Source organism: Balaenoptera ricei, chromosome 16 (genome assembly GCF_028023285.1).
Source record: "Balaenoptera ricei isolate mBalRic1 chromosome 16, mBalRic1.hap2, whole genome shotgun sequence".
NCBI lineage: Eukaryota > Metazoa > Chordata > Mammalia > Artiodactyla > Balaenopteridae > Balaenoptera > Balaenoptera ricei.
In genome coordinates, this window is record NC_082654.1 from 22,477,156 (window position 1) to 22,502,827 (window position 25,672).

General features: G+C 41.0%; 1 protein-coding gene across 6 annotated transcripts in view; it reads left to right on the plus strand.

Annotated features, from left to right (window-relative positions):
• The first annotated feature begins 339 nt into the window (after nucleotides 1-339).
• The window catches only part of SORCS1 (sortilin related VPS10 domain containing receptor 1), a 577,597-nt gene continuing 552,264 nt past the window's right edge, over nucleotides 340-25,672 (plus strand). For all 6 annotated transcript variants that reach the window (XM_059899261.1, XM_059899265.1, XM_059899263.1 and 3 more), the window contains exon 1: nucleotides 340-1,100. In XM_059899261.1, the coding sequence (XP_059755244.1) occupies nucleotides 546-1,100 (555 nt within the window). In that variant the 5' untranslated portion in view covers nucleotides 340-545. The remainder of the gene's footprint in view (nucleotides 1,101-25,672) is intronic.

Genomic DNA, 25,672 nt, shown 5'->3' on the forward strand with positions numbered 1-25,672 from the left:
AAACAGGAATAGGAAGTCCCCAGCACAGTGACCACTCCGCCAGGTCCGGGCTGGCCGCCCCCACGGGAGGGGCACTCGGGCTCAGCGCGGAGGCCGGCGGCCGCGGGGCCGCAGAGCGCGGCGGCGAGGAGCGGACGGCGGCGGCGCAGGCGAGCCCAAGGGGAGGGTCGGCGGCGCCTCCAGTCCCCGCAGCCAACCGCGCGCAGCGCAGCTCGGGAGCGGGACGCGGCGCTCGAAGCCCCGGCAGCGCCCGCCCTCCCTTCCGTGTTGCCTGCCCGCGCGCCAGCGCCCGCTCCGCCCGTGACTTCACTTCGGCTCCACCCCCGCGTGGCGGCGGCTCGCTCCGTCCGAACCCGCGCTCGGCACCAGCCCAGCCCGGGCAAGCGGCCGCCACCTGCCCCGAACCGCCTCTGCCCGCCCCCACCGCGGCCCAACTTGGATGGAGTTGGGGTCCTGAGCTCCTGCTCCTCGTAGCCGGCCAGCGGAGAGCCCCGCGCCGCCACCTCCGGTCCGGGACCCCTTCTCCGCTCCTCTCCGCTCCCGCAATGGGAAAAGTTGGCGCCGGCGGCGGCTCCCCAGCCGGGCTGAGCGCGCTCCTCGCCGGCGCGGGGCTCTTAGTCCTCTGCGTCCCGGGCGCCTGCGGCGGCGGCGGCTCCTGCGGTCCCCCGCTGCACCCCAGCTCGGCCGCACGCTGGGCTCCGACCCGAGGGGGGCTTCCTCACCTGGGGCCGCGAGGCAGGGCTCCTGCCACGCCCCTGCTCGGACGCCCCGTGTTTGCAGTGGCCCCCGGAGACCGAGCGCTGTCCCTGGAGCGGGCCCCGGGCACTGGGGCGTCGGTGGCGATTGCTCCACGCTCTGGCCGGAGGAGACGGAGTGGAGAGGATCAAGAGAAGGCGGAACGGGGAGAGGGCACGAGAAGACGCCCCCGGGGAGTGCTAAGGGACAGAGGGCAGCAGGAGCCTGGGACTCTGGAGCGGGACCCGGACAAAGCCACTCGCTTCCGGCTGGAGGAGCTGAAACTGACCAGCACTACGTTCGCGCTGACAGGCGACTCAGCACACAACCAAGCCATGGTCCACTGGTCTGGCCACAACAGCAGCGTGAGTACAATGGGACTGAGGGCAAAGGGGTGGAAGATGGAAAGGGTTAAAGTCGGCCGTGTGATCTGATTGAGAATTTGGGGAAATGGGGTTTCTGGACTTGAAACATTGTGCAAACTAAAGTCTTCCCTGCCCGCCTCCCCAAGGATTTAATGTCACCAACTAGGAGACCACCCCTTTCCCACCAACACCGGCGTCCTCTCCAAACCTCTAACAAAGCTTCATACAGGGCAGGCAGATCCCTCTTTCCCGTTTCTTTGGTCTCCTTTGTGTAGGATGGAGCCGAAAACCAGGCAAACAGAGCGGGTTAAAGTATTCTGAATGCAGAGGTGAAAGGGTTAAAATTCCAGGCAGGCTGGCGTTCCCTCAAGTGACTTTCCCTTTAACTTGCTAGACTTATGGATGAGAGCATGTAAGATCAAAAAGTCTTTATTTGTAGCCTTTTTATTTTTGTGCGGAGCTCCTAACCCCCTCTTCCCAGCACGGAAGAGAAATTCAATGGATGGTGAGGAGTCCTTAATGTATTCTGTTTCTGGGGACCAAGTGGATGCAAGTTTCAGGACGGGAACTCTCCAGCATCTTCTAACAGCACCAGCCAGTGTGTTTTGAGAGCTGGGGCTTTCCAGCCTGTGAATGAGTGGTTGTTCTCTGGCTTGATCTGTCCCAGGAAGATCAGATATGTCCCTGTGACAACAACTCCCTGTTCTCCCCCATTGCCTGACCTCCTCTAGTGAAGAGCACAAATAGAGACGTAGCTCTCCCTTTATTGAGGGAGGAGAGGGGTTGCTGGATTTCCAGGAGGCTGACACTGGGGAGCGTGGGTGCAAGTCCATGAGCTGTGTCCAAGATCAGGGAAGGTTTTAGATGTTTGGAAAAGCCTGCATGTCTGGAATTTGAGGGAGCTATTCCAGTTTAAATTGCACCTGGAAACTTCAAGGAGCTGAAATAGTAAAGAAAGAGCTTTGGTGGTGATAACTGCAGGTGATTTAAAAGTATGGAAGCTTCACTAGGCTGCATTTAAGCAGACAAGAAAATAAAAACCAAGGATGGGTAAACTGAAAAAAAAAATCAAAGTTTCAGCTTCTGTCAGATTACTGAGATTGTAGTATTTGTACTATGCACGGTCTGTGCATCCTGGTACATTTCAAAATGTTTTCAGTTGTGATGTTATTGCCAGAAACCTTCCCAGGGAAGTGCCACTTTAGTGAATTGTGCTCACTGTCAGCTTTTTTAATGAAAGTTGTGAACATTTTAAAATAAGAGCCTGTCATTATGGATTCCTTGGGTACATAGATATAAATTGTATTAAGGCAAATCGTGATAAATAGTATTTTGTATCGTGTCTCTGTCCTGAGAGTCTCAGCACGGTTTTCCCTACAATTCAGCCTTCATGACCAAGGCTATGGTTTTACATGGTTCTCAGGACTGGTTTAATCAAATAATTGAAGCTGAAATTCTTTTCATTCGAGTTCCGGAGACCCTTGCCCTCATTCCTTACCTTAACTGTCCTATCTTTCATATCATAACCACTAAAATTAATCCCCCAATTTGAACTTGAATCTTCTTAAACTGATTAAATAACTTTCGCACTGCTTTAAGTGATTAACTCAAAGCTTCTAGGTTTAAGGGGAAATTTTAAACACATCAAACATATTAAATCTTGTATCAAGAAGTAAAGGACTTGGGACTCAAAATATTTCTGGCTTTTAATATAATTCAAGCCGTAAAATATCACTCACCCATTAGACCTCTACTTTAGTTCACCTATTGAAAGATCTTGGAAAGAGCAAGAAAAAGAGAGTACCTCTTTGGCAAGTTTTAAACTCCATTTAAGAAATGGTGCCAAGCACTGCCAGCCTTTTTCTTTTTTTTTAATGGTGCTTATAAACCCAGTCAGGCTTCTTAGGGTCAGGGCTTGAAGGGGTGACATGTAAGGAAGTCTGAGATAATGTAGGAAATAATCAAGGTGTTAAAAGTTGGAGCACTCAAATCATGTAACGAATGAGATTTCTATCCTATTAAGTCTCTCATTCTATAAGGACATACATTCCATCCCTGCCCACTTACATACAGATTGTTGTTGTTTTTCTTCAGTGTGTATGTATACCCAGTAGAGGAAGAGAAATAGTCTTGTTTCAGTATCCTCCACTAAGTAGTCCCAGATTCATAGGAGAGATAAAGTTTAAAATATATTTTGAAGGTAAGGGAGGCAGAAAGAAACTTTTCTAGGAAACTTTGTGATGTGAAAAGCAGAGTGGAGACCTGAGTTCTGGTTCTGCCTATTTGGGGTTTGATCTTGGCAAGCTGATGGCCTGAGTGTGAATTTCCTCGTCTCGAAAACAGGAGGGGAGGATGCCTGTCAGATTCATTACTGAGAATTACAGGCCAGGGTATAGTTAAGAGAGTGGTGTGACTGTAAAGTACTGTATACCTCTTTGTAACTCTCATCTCATGGCACTTCACATTCCCCCCAGAGCAAGAAATCCACTAACCTAACACTGAGGACAGCAGTGGGTGGGACCTCTCATTTTCTTCTCTTTTAGCTGCTGTCCCCCATAAATCCACCCCCAGCCCGTTCAGGGCCACTGGCAGTACACACCCTCTGGACCTATCTCACCTTTAGCTAAAAGCCTTTGCTAAGTAGGGCTTCTGATGACAATAACACCTGCATTAAAGGTGTAAATGTATGGTAATTATAGGCTGCCTATCAAACTTGTGAAGAACTCTGGATCCTTCTCTCACCTCCTTCCCTTCTCCTTCCTGCCCCCTCCGCTGTTGGACTTGTGCAGTTGTGTAAGGATATGACTGTTTTGCCTTGTCCGTGGGTGTAATGTGATTCCTCTGTACTGCAGTCTAGCTTGATGGAAAGTGTTGATGGAGTTGGTGGAACACCTGGGGGGATCTTTTGGCATGAAAAGTGCTGGGTATGAATCATTTGTCATGAGCTTGGTATCGTAAGCAAGAACATATTGTTCCTACCCTACTCATCCAAGGCATGCTGTGTCCTGATCTAAATTTATAGAGTAATTCTTAGTTTGTTAAAATATACATTTGTCTATACCTATGTATGATGGGGATGCGTTTATTCCTTATTTCCAAGGAATTTCAAAGTGCTACACTCATTAATCCTTACAATATCCCTGTTAGGTAATAGACGGGTGTCAAGTGTTAATATCTCTTTTTCATATTTTTATGATGTAGTCAATTTGAATATTTCAGTTCACTGTCTTGTCCCTTTCTCACTAGAAATAGTGTTACAAATTGTTAACAGAGGCTTTTACTTGACATATTTTGCTGTTATGATATCTTTAATACTGCATTTATTGTAGTGCATAACGATCTGGTTGGTTTTCATGTAATTCTTTGCCTTTTGTTATTCTGGGACTTGACATTTACCATCCACCCTTAGTGAGTAAACTGAGTCCCAGTGAGTCAGGTTTTTGAGTAGATGTCTTACATTCATCGTTTCACTTAATTTTCACAAAAATGTTATGGGTAGATATTATTATCCCCATTACATTAATGAGGAAACTGAGGCTCCAGAAGGCTAAATGACTTGCCAAGAAGATATAACAGTTCAGTGGCAAAGCAGAGACTGGCACCCAGGGTGATCTGACTTCAAAACCACACAGAATGGCTTGTCTTAGAGACTTTAAGGTAGGACAGAAAAACTCAGACCTTTGGGGATCTGTATTTTAAATAATCCTGTTTTGGGTGGATTTCAGATGTTGGTGGAGGAGGACATAGTCTTAGCTGGAAGCTCTATCTCTTTGTAGAAAAGCAAGGACTATATAACATGTGCCTGTCACATTGCACCCTTTACCTTAAAGTAGTGATTTGGCTGTTCTCTTATCCACCCACATCTTCATCTTTACTGAGACATGGAATCTGTACCTGATGATTCATTGAGCACGAGGTAATGTGCCATCATTCAGCTTTCAGCTCTGGTGTTCTTCAGGAATAGATTCCTCTTCTAAGTTAATTACAAATAGGATTTTATAAAGAGTTGCCTATGAACACTTGATTTGGCTATACATTTTGACATAAGGTTTTTTACCTTTTTTTCCAAAGTAAACTGATGAAGGATTTTAGATTTCTCTAGCAAGCCACATAATACCTTCTCTGATCTGTGTTTTATGCTATTAATGGGTGTTAATATGGTATGACATGGAAGGCAGTGGGTTTGGAAGCAGATTTGAGTTTGAATGTTAGCTCTCCTGCTTCCCAGCACTTTGCTTTGAGCAAGACACTTAAATTCTTTGAGTTTCTGTTCTCTCAACTAAAATATGAGGAGGGCACGTCTTTTTCTGTTTTTTTTTTTTTTTCCCAGAAGACTTGACATCACATATACAAACTGGCTGGTACATAGTAAGTGCTCACTAAATGCTACCTCTTATTTTTGTAGGAGAAATACTTCTCTACTGGTAATTAAGACTCCTGGGTTACAGTCCTGGCTGTACAGAAAAATTAGATATGTAGTGACAGCCTGTAAAAATGTTGTGGCCTCAATTTTATCCTCTGTAAAATGACACAAATAGGCCAGAGCATCACTGAAATCCCTTACTGGTTGAAATTCATTAAAATTTTTTGTCAACCTGTAGGTATTGTGCACCTACTACATCTAAATAAAGTCCACTGGGAGTGTTCAGGATGCAGAAATGACACAATGACCTATACCCTTGACCTGTAAGTGAGCAAGCCTTTCATTTCACAAGTTTCTTCCTCTTTCCATGGTTTATATGCACATCTATTAATAGGAGATTAAGGCATTTGGGACCCAAGCAGACATTCATTTCAATGTAGATTTGCAGCAAAATATAGTTTATTAGGTTTATTGTATCATATCTTCAGGTTAAGGCACTTGGTATCTTTGAACAAAAAAATTGCTTAATGTCAAATTGGAAAGTAAAGATCTCTTAAGATATTTTAATGGGATTTTCTAGACTCATCAGTGTTGACTCTGGGAACTACGTCCACATCCTTTTAAAGAAGGATCCCAGAAACTCATAAATTAGGGTAAAGAAGCTGGTGCAATTGTCTAATTTATTTAAGAGAATAATAATTGCTCACATTTAAGGTGAGATTGTCATATGGCAGCATTATGCTAAGAAGCTTACACAAATTATCATATTTACTTTTAATTCTATGAATGGGTATTGAGTCCTAATATTTGTCAGGCATTGATAGTAGGGACATACGTGGAGTGATGCCCAAAGATGAAAAGAAATGATACCTGCCCTCAGAGAGCTTTCAGTTTGCCACCCGAACAATGCTCTGAAGAGGTAGCAGAAAGTACGTGTCCTCGGAGGGTGTCACATGCTATAGGAGTTCAGAGGAGGGATGGGCAGGCATCTTCTGGCTGAGGTGGTCTCCAAACTTCATTGCAAAGCAGGTGTTTCAACTGAACCTTGAAATGTAGAGAAATTTTTAATTAAAAGATGGAGATTATTACAAGGATATTTTGAGCTGAGTGGATGGTGTGAGTAAAGGTCAAGCGTAGAGATGTAAAGATTCCTATCTATATCAAGGAAATGAACCTACATTAAATGTAAACTATGTTTAACTAAGGTCTTAACCTTAGAAATCGTTTTAAAAATATGATTTAAGCAAAAACATATACACACCCATCTCCTAGTGAGTTTGGCTGTATTCCAAGCCCCAAAAGAAAATAAAAACCTCTATGGTCACTTGAAGGCATAACTGCCCTTATTTGCACATTACATTTCAGCTGGAGTCATCATTGTTTCATTTTTACCTTGACGTATTTCACACGCAGTTTTCACAAACGGACTTTCTTTTGTTTAAGTTCTTGATTAGAAATATCAGTGGCTGGGCTGCCCGCAGGGTAGATTAATTTGGTCCCTGACAACTTCTGTTAACTAAACGTACGTAATATGTTTGTCCTGTCTTCACGTATGTCTCAGTTACTGTCCTTTACCTCTGGCTGGAAAGGGTGGAGAGTACATCTGTGTGTCCTAGAGGGGAAACTAGCCAAACAGTGTCCCTGCGGTGGCCAACAGGCTGGCAGAGAAGAGGCGTGGTCAGTGTGATGTGGAACCAGGCCCCGTGAAAGGGCAGTGGCCACTCCTGAGGGGTGCCCCTCCTGCTCCCTTGGGGTGGATGGAACAATCAAACGGTTGGCAAGAAACCAAGCTGGACTCTTACTGTGCACAGTTTATACGGATAAAGAGAGCCTATTCTAAAATGTAGGTAGGGGAAGAAAAAGGACGTGAGTGCTCTGCAGGAAATCCTACATGAAATTTTACACGTGTATAAAAGATATTGTGTCTATTTCTATAGCACGCCTGAATGTTGTTATACCACTTTAGATCGGTTATAGCCCTTTTCTTTTGCAAAATGCTTCAGTTTTCAAAGATGGGAACATTACTTCCATGACTTCAGTTTTATTTTCACCACAGTCCTAGGAGATAGGAAAGACAGCTATCATCTCCGTTTCTCAAAGAGGGAAAGCAGGGCGTTGGTATTAAGCAGGTCAGTTAGTGGAAGGAGAGGGTCAAACACGTTGTGTCACAGTGTACGACTGATTCTCGGTTTGGAACACCGCTGGCTTTCCACAGCCAGGAGATGGGACGCAGCTGCATCCTAGCCTCACAGTTTGCCTCAAGCCTATGCACCTGTGTGTCCCTAATGGTTGCCATTGAGGGATGAAGTATGGAGATTGGCCATGGAGCTCCTGAGTTCCAGGCTCAGCTGTTCAAGTTATTTATCCTGGGCTTCAGTGCAAGGACAAAAGTCATGTACTTGGCATTGTTGAAATCTTTAAAAAGGGACCCTAAAGAGAGGAGATGGGACTTTTTACAAGTGAGGTCTCCGGCAGTAAATAACCTATCTAACATGTATGTTCCACTGCTAATGGTCTTCGGAGATGAGATTGCTTATCACTGGGCTTATTGCAGCAGGGGGTTGGGGAGAAGAAGGGGAGAGTCACCTCCTCCCCTCTTTAATTGTCTTATGCCTATGAAATCTAGTTGAAAATAATATTAAGTACGGTCTTGGTCAAGAGAAACTAGAGCTTCAACTTCGGGGAGCAGCAGTAGTCAAACTGAAGGAGCGCCTTGTTGACGCTAATGGATTTTATTTGCTCAAGGATTATAATAGAGTTACCAGCTGGTGCCTTTTCTACTTCCTCTAACTTTGGGGCGTGGGGTGGGGTAGGTGGGGGAAGGGAGCAAAGGAGAGTTTGCTGCACACTACGGATAGCTCTCTGCAGCCAGATAAGCTACATTGATTTTAACAGAAATCGCTCTTAATGATAATAATATAAATAGCCATCAATTTAGTGACCACATTCCCTGGAAGTACATTCTAGGGCATCACCACGTTATTCACTTCATCCTCACACCACCCTTACAAACTAGATGTCATTATCCTAATCCTAAAGCCGAGGAAGTCGAGGCTTAAAGATCTTGCCTGAGGTCACCGAGCTCGAAGGTGGCGGCAGAGATAGAATATGATTTTTGCCCTTTCTGGCTCCAGAGCTTTTTCTGTTTGATCATGCTGTCCCTTCGTCGGGGTTTATCTCTGAATTTCTTTAGAGAGAACTTGACAAGTCAGTGCAGAGGGGTGGCGGGAGAACTCTTGGCAAGAGCACCCCATCTCGGGGCGCTCCCTTTCACAACACCCCCATCTCAGGTCCCTGGCCTGACACACTTTACGAGGTAATAAGCTGCTCTGTGATGGAGCTTGATCAAAGCCCTCACCTCCCCCATCCTCTCCCCAGGAGTGGATCATCTGGGGTTATTAGCGTGTGTCATCTTGTTATCCTGGGAGGATGTGTAGGATGTGTATGATGTGCCGGTTGGTTTTTCCCTGCTGGCTAATGACCCTAGAATGACAGTGTGGACAACTTGTACACTCTTTAAAGGAGGTGCTAATAAGAATCATGTTATCAGGCAACCAACTAATCATGTTGTGCCCTGAAGCCAAAGGATTGATGCCTCTAGTGGTCTTCCCATAATCAGAGTTGCAGGGGCTATTGAGACACAGAACTGTGGGCCGTGGATCCAGGGCCTATGGAGGGAGGTTAAAAGTAAAAGGTCTTTCCCTATCTCAACAGTTCCCAAAATGCACTCTTGATTAGAATCATTAAAGGGGAGAAAAAGCTATTTTAGGCATGGTTGTGACTCTGCTTAGAAACCTATCTGCAGCACTGTTTACCCTGCCTTGCATTTTGCTGAGTTGGTGGAGGAATTCTTAACTGAGCAGGCGTGGGCTCTCTCCTTGGGCACCTAGGGCAGCGTTTCTCAGAGTTTGTCATCATGGAACCTGCTTTTGAATCTGTTGATGGGGAGTGGGAATCTGTAATTTTTTCAAACTCCCTTAGGAACACTAAAGGTTGAAAATAATTTTCCTAAAATTTAGGTGTGAGTTTTGGGGTCCCTGAACCCCTTCCATTGTCTGCACAATCTTATGTCAATATGCTTTACTTTTCCCCAAGGAGAGCTGAAGCCCAAAGCTTTTATCAGCTTCTCAATGAAAATTATGACCCCAATGGTGAGGACCCGGTAGAAGGTTCTCTAGGAGAAGGAGAGTTGATTACATGGCACAGCACTGGTGCCCCAGGCAGAGGAAGGTGGTACCTTTCTGCCAGATGGCCTACACTGAATATATTCTATGCAGTTAACTTTCCTGGATGTCCATATGACCATGGGCAAAACAAGTGGCTAAAAGAGTACATTATTTTAAATATAACATAATGTTTAGTGATTGGTTTGAATTCCCACTCCTAGATATGCTAACTTGGACAATAAGCTTTGTAATTCTGTACCTTAGTTTCCTCATCTGTTTAATGGAAATAATAGTGGTGTACTTTCTATATGGTTTCTTGATGGTTGAAAGAGACAATAGATATAAAAATGCTGAAAGTGGCATCTGCCATAGAGTAAGCAATCAATAAACGTTAGCTATTATTATTATTGTTATCATCATTACTGTGTTAGTACTAGTACTAATAATACTCGAGTATGATGTACTAAAAGATGTTTGTAATATGTTGCTCATTGCTTCTGTTTCTGTATTTATGTTTTTTCATTCCAGTTCCATTTTCTTATAAGGAGGCCAGGACTCTCTTCTACTCTTTTTTTTGGCATGCCTTTCAGCATCTCTAGCTATTTGCACATGATGGCTGTAATAGGGTTCTGGACCCAATTTCCAATGTGTGGGTTGGGGGTCGGTAGGTTCCACACCGACAATCAATTCTCTGACACCAGCTGGGTGTCCAACAATTTAACTCAATTCTGACACTGTCTACACAGAGGTCACATCAGATTTCACAGGTTAAGGACTCAGTCCCACAAGACTGTCCCCCACCACCTCCCACTTCCAAGGCCAGCCCCAAGTCCAGGTTATCACCTGTGCTTCTGAGCGACAGGCTATAGATTGGAAGTTTCAACGACTCTCTTCTAGGGTTTGATTAATTTGCTAGAGTGGCTCACGGAACTCAGAGAAACGTTTCACCTACTAGATTACCAGTTTATTATTAAGGATGTAACTCAGGGACAGCAGATGGACGAGATGCCTAGGGCAAGGTATGGAGAAAGAGCGTGGAGCCTCCCTTTGCTCTCTGAGTGCACCATTCTTCCTGAATCTCCACCTGTTCACCAACCTGGAAGCTCTCGGAACCCTGTCTTTTTGGGTTTTTATGGCGGTTTCATTACATCAGCACAGTTGATTAAATCATTGGCCATTGGCCATTGATTCAAACTCAGCCCCTCTCCCCTCCCCAGAGGTCAAGGGGGCTGAACTGAAAGTTTCAACCCTCTGATCACATGGTTGGTTTTTTGGCAACTGGCCCACATCCTTAACTGTGGTCCAAAGTCACCTCATTAACCTCTCATCACAGGAAAATCCAGGGGTTTTAGGGGTTCTGTGACAGAAATGGGCACTAAGACAAAATGTATATTTCTTATTATAAATCGCAGTATCACAACTAGCTTACTAAATATTTTGCTGTTTTATTTGCTATATCCTTGGGGAAAACTGGCTTTCATATAAAATAAATGACCCATGACCTTCCATATGAGTGTTGTAGAATATTCAGCCATTAAGGGATTTCTTATGTGTTTATATATATATATATATTATATTTATATTTATAAATTATTTACATTTATAAATATAAATAAATACATATATTTATTTATTGTGGGAAAGCTTCCACAAAATACCAGAAAGAGGAAATAAAATAATACATAAATAATAAAATAAAAAATAGTACAGATGTAAGCCCCACAAAGTAAGGGTTTCTTTTTTTTTTTAACTGTGTTGTTCCCTTGTATATCCCAAGTCCCTAGACTTAGAAGTGGCTCAATATATTTTTTGTGTGTGTGGAATTTTTGAATTTTATGTAATTTATTTTTTTATACAGCAGGTTCTTATTAGTTATCCATTTTATACATATTAGTGTATACATGTCAATCCCAATCCCCCAGTTCATCCCCCCCGCCCGCCACCCCCCCAACTTTCCCACCTTGCTGTCCATACATTTGGTCTCTACATCTGTGTCTCAATTTCTTCCCTGCAAACTGGTTCATCTGTACCATTCTTCTAGGTCCCACATATGCGTTAATATACTATATTTGTTTTTCTCTTTCTGACTTACTTCACTCTGTATGACAGTGTCTAGATCCACCTGCGTCTATACAAGTGACCCAATTTCGTTCCTTTTTATGGCTGAGTAATATTCCATTGTATATATATGTACCACATCTTCTTTATCCATTCGTCTGTAGATGGGCATTTAGGTTGCTTCCATGACCTGGCTATTGTAAATAGTGCTGCAATGAACATTGGGGTGCATGTGTCTTTTTGAATTATGGTTTTCTCTGGGTATATGCCCAGTAGTGGGATTGCTGGGTCATATGGTAATTCTACTTTTAGTTTTTTAAGGAACCTCCATAGTGTTCTCCATAGTGGCTGTATCAATTTACATTCCCACCAACAGTGCAAGAGGTTTCCCTTTCTTCCACACCCTCTCTAGCATTTGTTGTTTGTAGATTTTCTGATGATGCCCATTCTAACTGGTGTGAGGTGATACCTCATTGTAGTTTTGATTTGCATTTCTCTAATGATTAGTGATGTTGAGCAGCTTTTCATGTGCTTCTTGGCCATCTGTATGTCTTCTTTGGAGAAATGTCTATTTAGGTCTTCTGCCCATTTTTGGATTGGGTTGTTTGCTTTTTTAATATTGAGCTGCATGAGCCATTTATATATTTTGGAGATTAATCCTTTGCCTGTTGATTCATTTGCAAATATTTTCTCCCATTCTGAGGGTTGTCTTTTCATCTTGTTTGTAGTTTCCTTTGCTTTGCAAAAGCTTTTAAGTTTCGTTAGGTCCCATTTGTTTATTTTTGTTTTTATTTCCATTACTCTAGCAGTCCCTCAAGACTGCTTGGGCTATTTGGGGTCTTTTGTGTCTCCATACAAATTGTAAGATTTTTTGTTCTAGTTCTGTAAAAAATGCCACTGGTAATTTGATAGGGATTGCATTGAATCTGTAGATTGCTTTGGGTAGTATAGTCGTTTGCACAATATTGATTCTTCCAATCCAAGAACACAGTATACCTCTCCATCTGTTTGTGTCATCTTTAATTTCTTTCATCAGTGTCTTATAGTTTTCTGAGTACAGGTCTTTTACCTCCTTAGGTAGGTTTATTCCCGGTATTTTATTCTTTTTCTTGCAATGGTGAATGGGATTGTTTCCTTAATTTCTCTTTCTGATCTTTCATTGTTAGTGTATAGGAAAGCAAGAGATTTCTGTGCATTAATTTTGTATCCTACAACTTTACCAAATTCATTGATTAGCTCTGGTAGTTTTCTGGTAGCATCTTTAGGATTCTCTATGTATAGTATCATGTCATCTGCAAACAGTGACAGTTTTACTTCTTCTTTTCCGATTTGGATCCCTTTTATTTCTTTTTCTTCTTTGATTACCCTGGCTAGGACTTCCAAAATTCTGTGGAATAATAGTGTTGATAGTGGACATCCTTGTCTTATTCCTGATCTTAGAGGAAATGCTTTCAGTTTTTCACATTGAGAATGATGTTTGCTGTGGGTTTGTCGTATATGGACTTTACTATGTTGAGGTAGGTTCCCTCTATGTCCACTTTCTGGAGAGTTTTTATGATAAATGGGTGTTGAATTTTGTTGAAAGCTTTTTCTGCATCTATTGAGATGATCATATAGATTTTATTCTTCAGTTTGTTAATATGGTGTATCACATTGATTGATTTGCATATATTGAATAATCCTTGCATCCCTGAGATAAATCCCACTTGATCATGGTGTATGATCCTTTTACTGTGTTGTTGGATTCTGTTTGCTAGTATATTGTTGAGAATTTTCACATCCATATTCATCAGTGTTATTGGTCTGTAATTTTCTTTTTTTTGTAGTATCTTTGTCTGGTTTTGGTATCAGGGTGATGGTGGCCTCATAGAATGAGTTTCGTAGTGTTCCTTCCTCTGCAATTTTTTGGAAGAGTTTGAGGAGGATGGGTGTTAGCTCTTCTCTAAATGTTTGATAGAATTCACCTGTGAAGCCATCTGGTCCTGGACTTTTGTTTGTAGGAAAATTTTTAATCACAGTTTCAATCTCATTACTTGTGATTGGCATGTTCATATTTTCTGTTTCTTCCTGGTTCAGTCTTGGAAGGTTATACCTTTCTAAGAATTTGTCCATTTCTTCCAGGTTGTCCATTTTATTGACATAAAGTTGCTTGTAGTAGTCTCTTAGGATGCTGTGTATTTCTGTTGTGTCCGTTGTAACTTCCCCTGTTTCATTTGTAATTTTATTGATTTGACTCCTCTCCCTCTTTTTCTTGATGCGTCTGGCTAAAGGTTTATCAATTTTGTTTATCTTCTCAAAGAACCAGCTTTTAGTTTTACAGACCTTTACTATTGTTTTCTTTGTTTCTATTTCATTTATTTCTGCTCTGATCTTTATGATTTCTTTCCTTCTACTAACTTTGGGTTATGTTTGTTCTTCTTTTTCTAGTTTCTTTAGGTGTACGGTTAGATTGTTTATTTGAGATTTTTCTTGTTTCTTGATGTAGGATTGTATTGCTATAAACTTCCTTCTTAGAACTGCTTTTGCTGCATCCCATAGGTTTTGGATCGTCATGTTTTCATTGTCATTTGTCTCTAGGTATTTTTTGATTTCCCCTTTGATTTCTTCAGTGATCTCTTGGTTATTTAGTAGCATATTGTTTAGCCTCCATGTGTTTGTGTTTTTGCTTTTTTTTCCCTGTAATTGATTTCTAATTTCATAGAGTCGTGGTTGGAAAAGATGCTTGATATGATTTCAGTTTTCTTAAATTTATTGAGGCTTGATTTGTGACCCAAGATGTGATCTATCCTGGAGAATGTTCCCTGCTCACTTGAGAAGAAAGTGTAATCTGCTGTTTTTGGATGGAATGTCCTATAAATATCAATTAAATCTATCTGGTCTATGGTGTCATTTAAAGCTTGTGTTTCCTTATTAATTTTCTGTCTGGATGATCTGTCCATTGGTGTAAGTGAGGTGTTAAAGTCCCCCACTATTATTGTTTTTCTGTCGATTTCCTCTCTTATAGCTATTAGCAGTTGCCTTATGTATTGAGGTGCTCCTATGTTGGATGCATATCTATTTATAATTGTTATATCTTCTTTTTGGATTGATCCCTTGATCATTATGTAGTGTCCTTCCTTGTCTCTTGTAACATTCTTTATCTTAAAGTCTATTTGATATGAGTATTGCTACTCCAGCTTTCTTTTGATTTCCATTTGCATGGAATATCTTTTTCCATCCCCTCACTTTCAGTCTGTATGTGTCCCTAGGTCTGAAGTGGGTCTCTTGTAGACAGCATATATATGGGTCTTGTTTTCATATCCATTCAGCGAACTTGTGTCTTTTGGTTGGAGCATTTAATCCATTCACACTTAAGGTAATTATTGCTATGTATGTTCCTATTACCACTTTCTTAATTGTTATGGGTTTGTTTTTGTAGGTCCTTTTCTTCTCTTGTGTTTCCCATTTAGAGAAGTTCCTTTAGCATTTGTGGTAGAGCTGGTTTGGTGGTGCTGAATTCTCTTAGCTTTTGCTTGTCTGTAAAGCTTTTGATTTCTCTGTCAAAGTTGAATGAGATCCTTGCCGGATAGAGTAACCTTGGTTGTAGGTTCTTTCCTTTCATCACTTTAAATATATCATGCCACTCCCTCTGGCTTGTAGAGTTTCTGCTGAGAAATCAGCTGTTAACCTTATGGGAGTTCCCTTGTTTTTTATTTGTCATTTTTCCCTTGTTGCTTTTAATAATTTTTCTTTGTCTTTAATTTTCGGCAGTTTGATTACTATGTGTCTCGGCATGTTTCTCCTTGGGTTTATCCTGCCTGGGACTCTCTGTGCTTCCTGGACTTGGGTGGCTATTTCCTTTCCCATGTTAGGGAAGTTTTTGACTATAATCTCTTCAAATATTTTCTCGGGTCCTTTCTCTCTTTCTTCTCCTTCTGGGACCCCTAGAATGTGAATGTTGTTGAGTTTAATGTTGTCCCAGAAGTCTCTTAGGCTGTCTTCATTTCTTGTCATTCTTTTTCCTTTTTTCTGTTCTGTGGCAGTTATTTCCACCATTCTGTCTTCCAGGTCACTTATCTGTTCTTCTGCCTCAGTAATTTTGCTATTGATTCCTTCTAGTGTATTTTTCATTTCAGTTATTGTATTGTTCATCTCTGTTTGTTTGTTCTTCTATGTCTTTGTTAAACATTTCTTGCAACACTAGCAGGTAAATCTGGTTCAGTCTCCTATGGGGTCACTGCTCCTTCCCCTGGGTCCAGATGCACACACTACTTTGTGTGTGCCCTCCAAGAGTAGAGTCTCTGTTTCCCCCAGTCCTGTCAAAGTCTTGCAATCAAATCCCTCTAACCTTCAAAGTCTGATTCTCTAGGAATTCCTCCTCCCATTGCCAGACCCCCAGGTTGGAAAGCTCGATGTGGGGCTCAGAACCTTCACTCCAGTGGGTGGACTTCTGTGATATAAGTGTTCTCCAGTTTGTGAGTCACCCACCCAGCAGTTATGGGATTTGATTTTACTGTGATTGCACCCCTCGACCATCTCATTGTGGCTTCTCCTTTGTCTTTGGATGTGGGTATCATTTTTGGTGAGTTCCAGTGTCTTCCTATTGACGATTGTTCAGCAGTTAGTTGTGATTCCAGTGCTCTTGCAAGAGGGAGTCTAAATGGCTTTTTAAGTTTACTTCTACCTTTGAAATTCTCTCAGTTTGTCCATAGTTTTGGTGTTGTTGTTCTTCCATAAATGTGCATTGCTTGATTTATTTTTAATAGTTATTTGAGAAATGGGGGGGGGGAAGAAACAAACAAAACAGGAGAGAGTAAACAAGTTTGTGAACTTGGCCACATTAGAATTGCATTCCAGACAACTGAACTGGACAAAGAGCCCAAGTTCAAGTTTCCTGACTTACTTTCAGTCCCTATTATTGGGAAGGAGCTGGTGCCCAGGGTTTTTGTGAAGCGGCAAGATCACTCTGCATCTCTCTTCCTTCTCTTTTTGTGGTGTGCAGCAGCAGGGGCTTCCAGGCCTTTTGTTTATTGTCCTCTTTGTTGATTCCAGAGAGAGAGATCTGGAGGTAATTTCACCCACCTGACTACACCTCCTGAAAACTCTAGTAGCTTCCAGTCCCCAATAAAGAAGCATGCATTTTAATTTAAATCTCAGTCTCTTTCTTGATCTTGGACTCCATCTCTCCATCATATATGTGTATTTAAGTGCATACATCATAGATGTGGGCATCCCAGGCATCTCTGTACATTCAGAGCAATTTACGCACTGATGTCTTTAAGTATCTGCTCTTAAAAGTGAAATACTAGATTTTGTTGTATGGCCACGGTGAGGATGTTTACTGACGGTGAGAGGTGAATGGAAGGTGATCTCCAGAATGAGGCGAGAGATAAAGAAACCAAGAGGAAGAGACTGAGAGACAATGGAAGCCAAGAGATGGAAAAAGAGAAGGAATAAGGGGAGAGGAAGAGAGAGAGTATAGGATCATGACAGAGGCAGAGAGAGACAGAGAGCAATTCAGAGACAGGAGAAGTGGACTAAGAAAGAGGAGAATAAAGAGAAGACGAGGGGCAATGAGCCAGTGATACTGTGGACTGGGAAGGGCAGATAGAGAGACAAAGACAGCCTTGTAACAAACACGTGGAGACAGAGTAAGTCACAGAAAGAGAGTTAGAGATGAAAACAAGAAAGGAAAAGTGTCAGTGAGTAGAGAGAACTTGTTATCAATTCATAAAATGTGCAGAGTAGAACAAATTTCTACCTAGTCTGACCGTATTCTTTCTACTGTAGCGACAGCACATCTCTGGCCTTTGGCTCTGGGGGGTTTCACACCCATCCAGTCTTGTTGCTAGCATCAGCCAGTCTTGCATGTGGGACAGCTCTGAGAGCCATATATGTTGGTGAACTGGGTGTAGGGTGGAAGGGGTGCATGCAGTATTTATGCATTTTAAAGAATCCCTTAAATCCCTTTGGGAAATAGGATTGATGGTCTGGAAGGTGGAAAGGCAACTTTTAACATTTCCTTTTGTACTAGTTCATGCTATTTTGAATTTTTAATGGGAACGCATTTCTTTAATAATAAAAATCCTAAAACATGTTTTAAGTGGCTGTTGTGTCAGCACAGTGCTGAGTGCTGGGAATACAAAGATAAATAAGACCTGATCTTTACCCTTGACGGTGCATATTCTGGTGGAAATAGACAGACACATAAACAGATAAATAGCAATTTAGTGTGATAAGCACATAATAGCTGTAATAGAGTTTTGTGCAAAGTGCTATGGGAGCAAAGATGAGTGGGGGACAACTAATTTTTTTTTTTTTTCTGAGAGTGGGAGGCAAGGCTTTAAAAGGAAGTGACAATTAAGACAGGTCTTTATACAAGGTTAGGAGTTTTGCAGACAGGATAGGGTTGGGCAGGAGGAAAGGCCACTCCTGCCCATTTTAAACTCCCCAGATCTTGGGTCAACAAGCTGTGACTGAAATGGTACTTTCTTTCTTCATCATCTCGGTGTCCAAGATATTTGGAATCAAGGCTCATAGTGTGTTTAAATATCAGATTAGACTCCCCAGTTTAAAATGTCCTGTTAAGTACTTGGCCTCAAACTGGCCAAAAAATCTGATTTTTCCAAAGGGAAAAGTTGTTCCCTTGAGTCTTTACACACTCGTGTGTGCTTGCACATGCATGCACCCAGATGCACAAACAATTTTAAAATATTTCTATCTTCTCTATTCACAGTAGAATTTGATTAACTAAGCGATCATGGGATTTTTTTTGGCCATTCTATATGTTTTAAAGAGTTAAAAGTGGGTGTTTATATCATTTTCTTGATCATGTTTCCCTAGTCAATATGGGAAACTGGGTGCATTAGGATGAGTTGGATTGTCATCACTTAGGATTGGAGTATGATTATTCAAGGCAGTAAGGGAATGCACTAGAGTATTCCACATCAGTGTTACCCAGACTTAAGTGGTTATGCCTTGCAAATAGAAGACAAAGCATACATAAAGTAAATACATAGAAAATTACCAAAGAATAAATTTGGCTTTTAACTGGTTGTCCCCTTTACCTCTTTCTTGTCTACAAAGAAGAAAAAAGATAAAGAAAAAAGAACAGAAGGGGGTAGCCGGTGAGGAAAGGCATGGCCACAGTTAGGGGGAGCATGTGCTCTTAGAACCCACTCACCAGCTCATGAGTGGGTGAAAAGACACTTCCCTGGCCTTTGAGTTCTGCCCTTTCCATCCTCATAACTTTCAAACAGACTGTGGCTTGAGATGATGTTACAATGTCCAGATATGCCTTTGAGGTATCCTGATTTAGGAATTTTTGCCTAGCATTTTGTGCTACTGTAGTAGATTAAATGACTCAGGAATTTTATCATTTTGAGACAGAAGTGACTTGGGAATGACTTTTTCAGCTGATAACAAATATGTCCTTAGATATATAAATGACTATCCCCAAAGAGTAGGATGAGGTCTACTATGATCTGAATGTTTATGTCCTTCCCACAAGCCATATGTTGAAATCTCACCCCCAACCTGATGGTATTAGGAGGTAAGGCTTTCAGGAGGTAATTAGGTCATGAGGATGGAGCCCTTATGAATGAGATTAGTGCCCTTGTAAAAGTGACCTATGGAACTCCCTTGTCCTTTTTACCATGTAAGAACACAGCAAGAAGACACCATCTGTGAACCAGGAAGTGGGCCCTCACCAGATACTGGATCTTATGACATTTTGATCTTAGGCTTCCTAGGCTACAGAACTGTGAGAAATAAATGTCTGTTGTTTATAAACCACCTAGTCTATGGTGTCTTCTTATAGCAGCCCAAATTGACTAAGACAAGCTCTCTTTCAGTCACCTAAGTTGGTTTAGTTTCCTATACAAGACTCTCCTTGATATTCATTTAACTTAAAGTCTTAGAGAAAGGAGAAGGAAAAAATTATATTTGCCTTAAAGCTCACCAACTTTAGAAGTACCTGAGTACCTCATATCAACCTAAATGTAGGTCCTGAAAGTATTTGTGAAGAAATAACAATGACATTTCCCATTAGAGGCATAGAAATTAACTTATCTTTCTTTTTCAGGTGGGATTTGAGGTAGTTTAAGGCAAGGGTTGGCAAACTACAACCCATGGGCCAAATCTGTCCTACCACTGTTTCTGTATGACCCACAAGCTACGAATGTTTTATATATATATATATATTTTAACATCTTTATTGGAGTATAATTGTTTTACATTGTTGTGTTAGTTTCTGCTATATAACATAGTGAATCAGCTATACATATACTTATATCCCCATATCCCCTCCCTCTTGCGTCTCTCTCCAGCCCTCTCTATCCCACTCCTCTAGGTGATAACAAAGCACTGAGCTGATCTCCCTGTGCTATGTGGCTGCTTCCCACTAGGTATCTATTTTACATTTGGTAGTGTATATATGTCCATGCCACTCTCTCACTTCGTCCCAGCTTACCCTTCCCCCTCCCCGTGTCGTTAAGTCCATTTTCTATGTCTGCATCTTCATTCCTGTCCTGCTCAATAGGTTCTTGAGAACCACTTTTTTTTTAGATTCCATATATATGTGTTAGCATACGGAATTTGCTTCTCCGTTTCTGACTTACTTCACTCTGTATGACAGATTCTAGGTCCATCCACCTCACTACAAATAACTCAATTTCATTTCTTTTTATGTCTGAGTAATATTCCATTGTATATATGTGCCACATCTTCTTTATCCATTCATCTGTCGATGGACACTTAGGTTGCTTCCATGTCCTGGCTATTGTAAATAGTGCTGCAATGAACACTGTGGTACATGACTCTTTTTGAATTATGGTTTTCTCAGGGTATATGCCCAGTAGTGGGATTGCTGGGTCATATGGTAGTTCTATTTTTAGTTTTTTAAGGAACCTCCATACTGTTCTCCATAGTGGCTGTATCAATTTACATTCCCACCAACAGTGCAAGAAGTTTCCCTTTTTCTCCACACCCTCTCCAGCATTTACTGTTTATAGATTTTTTTGATGATGGCCGTTCTGACTGGTGCGAGGTGATTCCTCATTGTAGTTTTAATTTGCATTTCTCTAATGATTAGTGATGTTGAGCATCTTTTCATGTGTTTGTTGGCCATCTGTGTATCTTCTTTGGAGAAATGTCTATTTAGGTCTTCTGCCCATTTTTGGATTGGGTTGTTTGTTTTTTTGATATTGAGCTGCATGAGCTGCTTGTATATTTTGGAGATTAAGCCTGTGTCAGTTGCTTCATTTGCACATATTTTCTCCCATTCTGTCTTTTCTCTCATTGTTGTCTTTTCATCTTTTTTTTTTTTTTTTTTTTTAAACATCTTTATTGAAGTACAATTGCCTTACAATGGTGTGTTAGCTTCTGCTTTATAACAAAGTTAATCAGTTATACATATACAATATGTTCCCATATCTCTTCCCTCTTGCATCTCCCTCCCTCCCACCCTCCGCATCCCACCCCTCTAGGTGGTCACAAAGCACCGAGCTGATCTCCCTGTGCTATGCGGCTGCTTCCCACCAGCTATCCATCTTACATTTGGTAGTGTATATATGTCCATGACACTCTCTTACCCTGTCACATCTCACCCCACCCCCTCCCCATATCCTCAAGTCCATTCTCTAGTAGGTCTGTGTCTTTATTCCCGTCTTGCCACTAGGTTCTTCATGGCTTTTTTTTCCCTTAGATTCCGTATATATGTGTTAGCATACTGTATTTGTTTTTCTCTTTCCGACTCACCTCACTCCGTATGACAGACTCTAACTCCATCCACCTCATTACAAATACCTCCATTTCATTTCTTTTTATGGCTGAGTAATATTCCATTGTATATATGTGCCACATCTTCTTTATCCATTCATCTGTCGATGGACATTTAGGTTGCTTCCATGTCCTGGCTATTGTAAATAGAGCTGCAATGAACATTTTGGTACATGACTCTTTTTGACCTATGGTTTTCTCAGGGTATATGCCCAGTAGTGGGATTGCTGGGTCGTATGGTAGTTCTATTTTTAGTTTTTTAAGGAACCTCCATACTGTTCTCCATAGTGGCTGTATCAATTTACATTCCCACCAACAGTGCAAGAGAGTTCCCTTTCCTCCACACCCTCTCCAGCATTTATTGTTTCTAGCTTTTTTGATGATGGCCATTCTGACCGGTGTGAGATGATATCTCATTGTAGTTTTGATTTGCATTTCTCTAATGATTAATGATGTTGAGCATTCTTTCATGTGTCTGTTGGCCATCTGTATATCTTCTTTGGAGAAATGGCTATTTAGGTCTTCTGCCCATTTTTGGATTGGGTTGTTCGTTTTTTTGTTATTGAGCTGCATGAGCTGCTTGTAAATCTTGGAGATTAATCCTTTGTCAGTTGCTTCATTTGCAAATATTTTCTCCCATTCTGATGGTTGTCTTTTGGTCTTGTTTACGGTTTCCTTTGCTGTGCAAAAGCTTTTAAGTTTCATTAGGTCCCATTTGTTTATTTTCGTTATTTCCATTTCTCTAGGAGGTGGGTCAAAAAGGATCCTCCTGTGATTTATGTCATAGAGTGTTCTGCTTATGTTTTCCCCTACGAGTTTGATAGTGTCTGGCCTTACATTTAGGTCTTTAATCCATTTTGAGTTTATTTTTGTGTGTGGTGTTAGGGAGTGTTCTAATTTCATTCTTTTACATGTAGCTGTCCAGTTTTCCCAGCACCACTTATTGAAGAGGCTGTCTTTTCTCTATTGTATATTCTTGCCTTCTTTATCAAAGATAAGGTGACCATATGTACGTGGGTTTATCTCTGGGCTTTCTATCCTGTTCCATTGATCTGTATTTCTGTTTTTGTGCCACTACCAAACTGTCTTGATTACTGTAGCTTTGTAGTATAGTCTGAAGTCAGGGAGCCTGATTCCTTCAGCTCCGTTTTTCTTTCTCAAGATTGCTTTGGCAATTTGGGGTCTTTTGTGTTTCCATACAAATTGTGAAATTTTTTGTTCTAGTTCTGTGAAAAATGCCATTGGTAGTTTGATAGGGATTTCACAGAATTTGTAGATCGCTTTGGGTAGTATAGTCATTTTCACAATGTTGATTCTTCCAATCCAAGATCATGGTATATCTCTCCATCTGTTTATATCATCTTTAATTTCTTTCATCAATGTCTTATAGTTCTCTGCATACAGGTTTTTAATGACTTAGAAAAATAAAAAGAAGAAAGATATGTTTTGATACCCTCAAATTTTTTGATGTAATTTTTTTTTTGGAACACGGTCATTTATTGTCTATGGCTACTTTTGCTCAAAACTGATAAAGTTGAGTAGTTATGACAGAGACTGTGTAGCTCATAAAATCTCAAATATTTATCCTCTGAGCCTTTAGGGGAAAAGTTTGCGGACTCCTGATTTGGGGGATTGGAGAGAATGCAAGCAGCGAGGCACAATGAAGATACTGCAGTTGTCATCTGCATGCTAACTCGAGGGTAGTCTTTTGACCTTGGTTTTCTTACTTCAAAGGCATACATATTCATATTCATTGCAAATTCCCATCTTGACGTGGACCTTTCATTCTCTCTTCCTGTCCCTTTGCTCATACTACTTCTTGCCCAGTTAAATTCATGTTTTAAGTCCTCGCTTGGATATTACCTCCTTTCTGAGGATTTATCCATTACTTCCAAAAAGAAGAGATACCTGATTCTTATGAACAGAGATCTTATGTGCCAGCTCACTGTCTTTATGCCCTGTTCAAGCAGTAAGCATCATCTGGTTTGTATTCCGATTAATGGTGAGCTCCTTGAGGGCAAGACGCCATTTCATTCATTTTTATATACCAATATTTGGCACATAGGACGTACTTAATAAGAATACTTTAAAAAATCAGAGCACTAAAGCAATTTAGGATTGTTTTATTGGCCTTTTTTTGGTCTGGAAGATAAATGGTCAGCGTATAGACGCCATGATGATCGTCTGCCTGGGTATTTTTCACTGTCCTGATTCATGAAGTGTAAACTATATGGATTACCTCATTCAAATAGTTCTAGTAAAATGACCCCAAAGTAGACAGAGAGAGTGAGATTGAGATAGAGATAGAGAGAAAGAGAGAGACAGAGAGAGAGAGAGAGAGAAAGAGAGAGAGAAGTGTAGTCACAGCTTTCTCATAGCAGGAGGGGTAGGGATACTTCGTAATGAAGTCTGGTGATCCAGCTTCAAAATGAGCTGGTGGCTGGTAGGGGCTTGCGTTGCCTCAGGCCTGAGGGAGGAAACACCTTCATGCTCCTCATTTAAGGAGCTGCATTGAGAACCGGCCCCCACTGTACAAAAGTCTCAGCAGGGCCAGAACATTTAAGAAAAGATGAGGGGCTATTGCACTGTGAGAAATAAAATTGCATTTGTGGTAATGGACTGAACGAGAGCACCGTGACAATGAGAAAATAATTATGGGTTTAATCTGCATGTTCTTTTAGGCACATTTACCTGAAAGGGCAGCTTGAGAGTTGCTGTCTTTTCCAAGTGAGTTTGGACGTAGTAAGATTTCCATTAAAGGTGGGTAAGGACTATTTATCGAGGGCTCAGGCGATATTCAATATGATTATAACCAACACTTAATGGGTGTTTGCAATGTGCCAGGCACTATTCCTGGTAATACATGTATTAGCAATAATAGGAAGTAGGCATTGCCATTATCCCCATTTTAGAAATAAAGGAACTGAAAAATGGAAGGTTAAGTAACTCACCCAACATCACAGGGATAGCAGGATGTAGAATTGGGATTTAAATCCAGACAGTTGTGATCTAAAAAAATCTCAGCTCTTGGACATTATATTCTACTGCATTTAGAACACTATGGCATTTCATCTTCAAGTAGCTTCAAGTTTCTCATGTATACAACCATTAGTTATTGAGTGCCTAATACCTGTCAAGCATGCCAGGCACTGGGAGTTTATTCATGATCAAACCCAGTAATAATCCATGAACTTAGAGCTTGGTGGTCCATCCACTGACTCTCTGTAGGGTTTGAAAGGTTATGATCCAGGAGTCCTTTTGAGAAGTAGACTTTTCAGAACTTCCAAAGCTTACTCATTCCTTAGGGATTAATTGAAAAAATGTGAAGGAAACATTTTTTTAAATAAGATGAACATTGTTAGGCAATGCTGGTTGTCATGGTTAAAATAATGTCATGGTAAAATAATGCAAAAATGTATCCACATAAATCTATATCTAAAGAGATATAAACGCTTAGGGTTCTCTTTATCATGGACGTTGACAAATTAGTATTTGTGCGCGCGTGTGTGTGTGTGTGTGTGTGTGTGTGTGTGAAGGATGTTTAAATATGCACACACATCTCTGCTTCTGCCTCTATATCTATATCATCAGGCATATGATACTTATACCTATAGCTGAATAATCTCTTTCAATGCCTCTGCTGCGTTTTCAAATTTTGAGGCAGATTCTATTCAGTAAGTATATAATAAAACTATGGGACTGCTTTTCTATGAAAACCAAAAGTTTACCCTAGTTGTATGATTAAGCAAACATTTTATGGGTAGATTAAAAAAAATGATAGAAGTATTTCAAATCCAGTAGTAGCTATAAGCACTAAATTAAAAATAGAGCTCAAGTGAAGTTATTTAGCAAATAATTTGGGGTCCTTTCTTCTTGCTATAGTTTCTTCTCTCACTTGGAAAATACCCCTTTCTATTTAAGAAGGAGCCCTTGGTTTATTTCTTCAAATCAACAATTGTTTAAGCTAGATTGTGTTGTGTGCAACCTGCTGTTTCAACCTAACAGCTAAGTTGCCTTAATTCAGTCGGAATAAATTTGAATGGTCTGACCTTGATTTATTATTTTATTATTAACTATAGCCAAGTTGTTCATGTTTTTAATGGACTTTCTTAGTTTTAGGTCCGCTTGCATTTTATTTATGCTAAATTGCTTGCAAAAGCATGGGGTTCTAATTAAGACCTATTATCTTTCTTTGTTAAAACATTTGGTGCATACTGGTTAATTTTCCT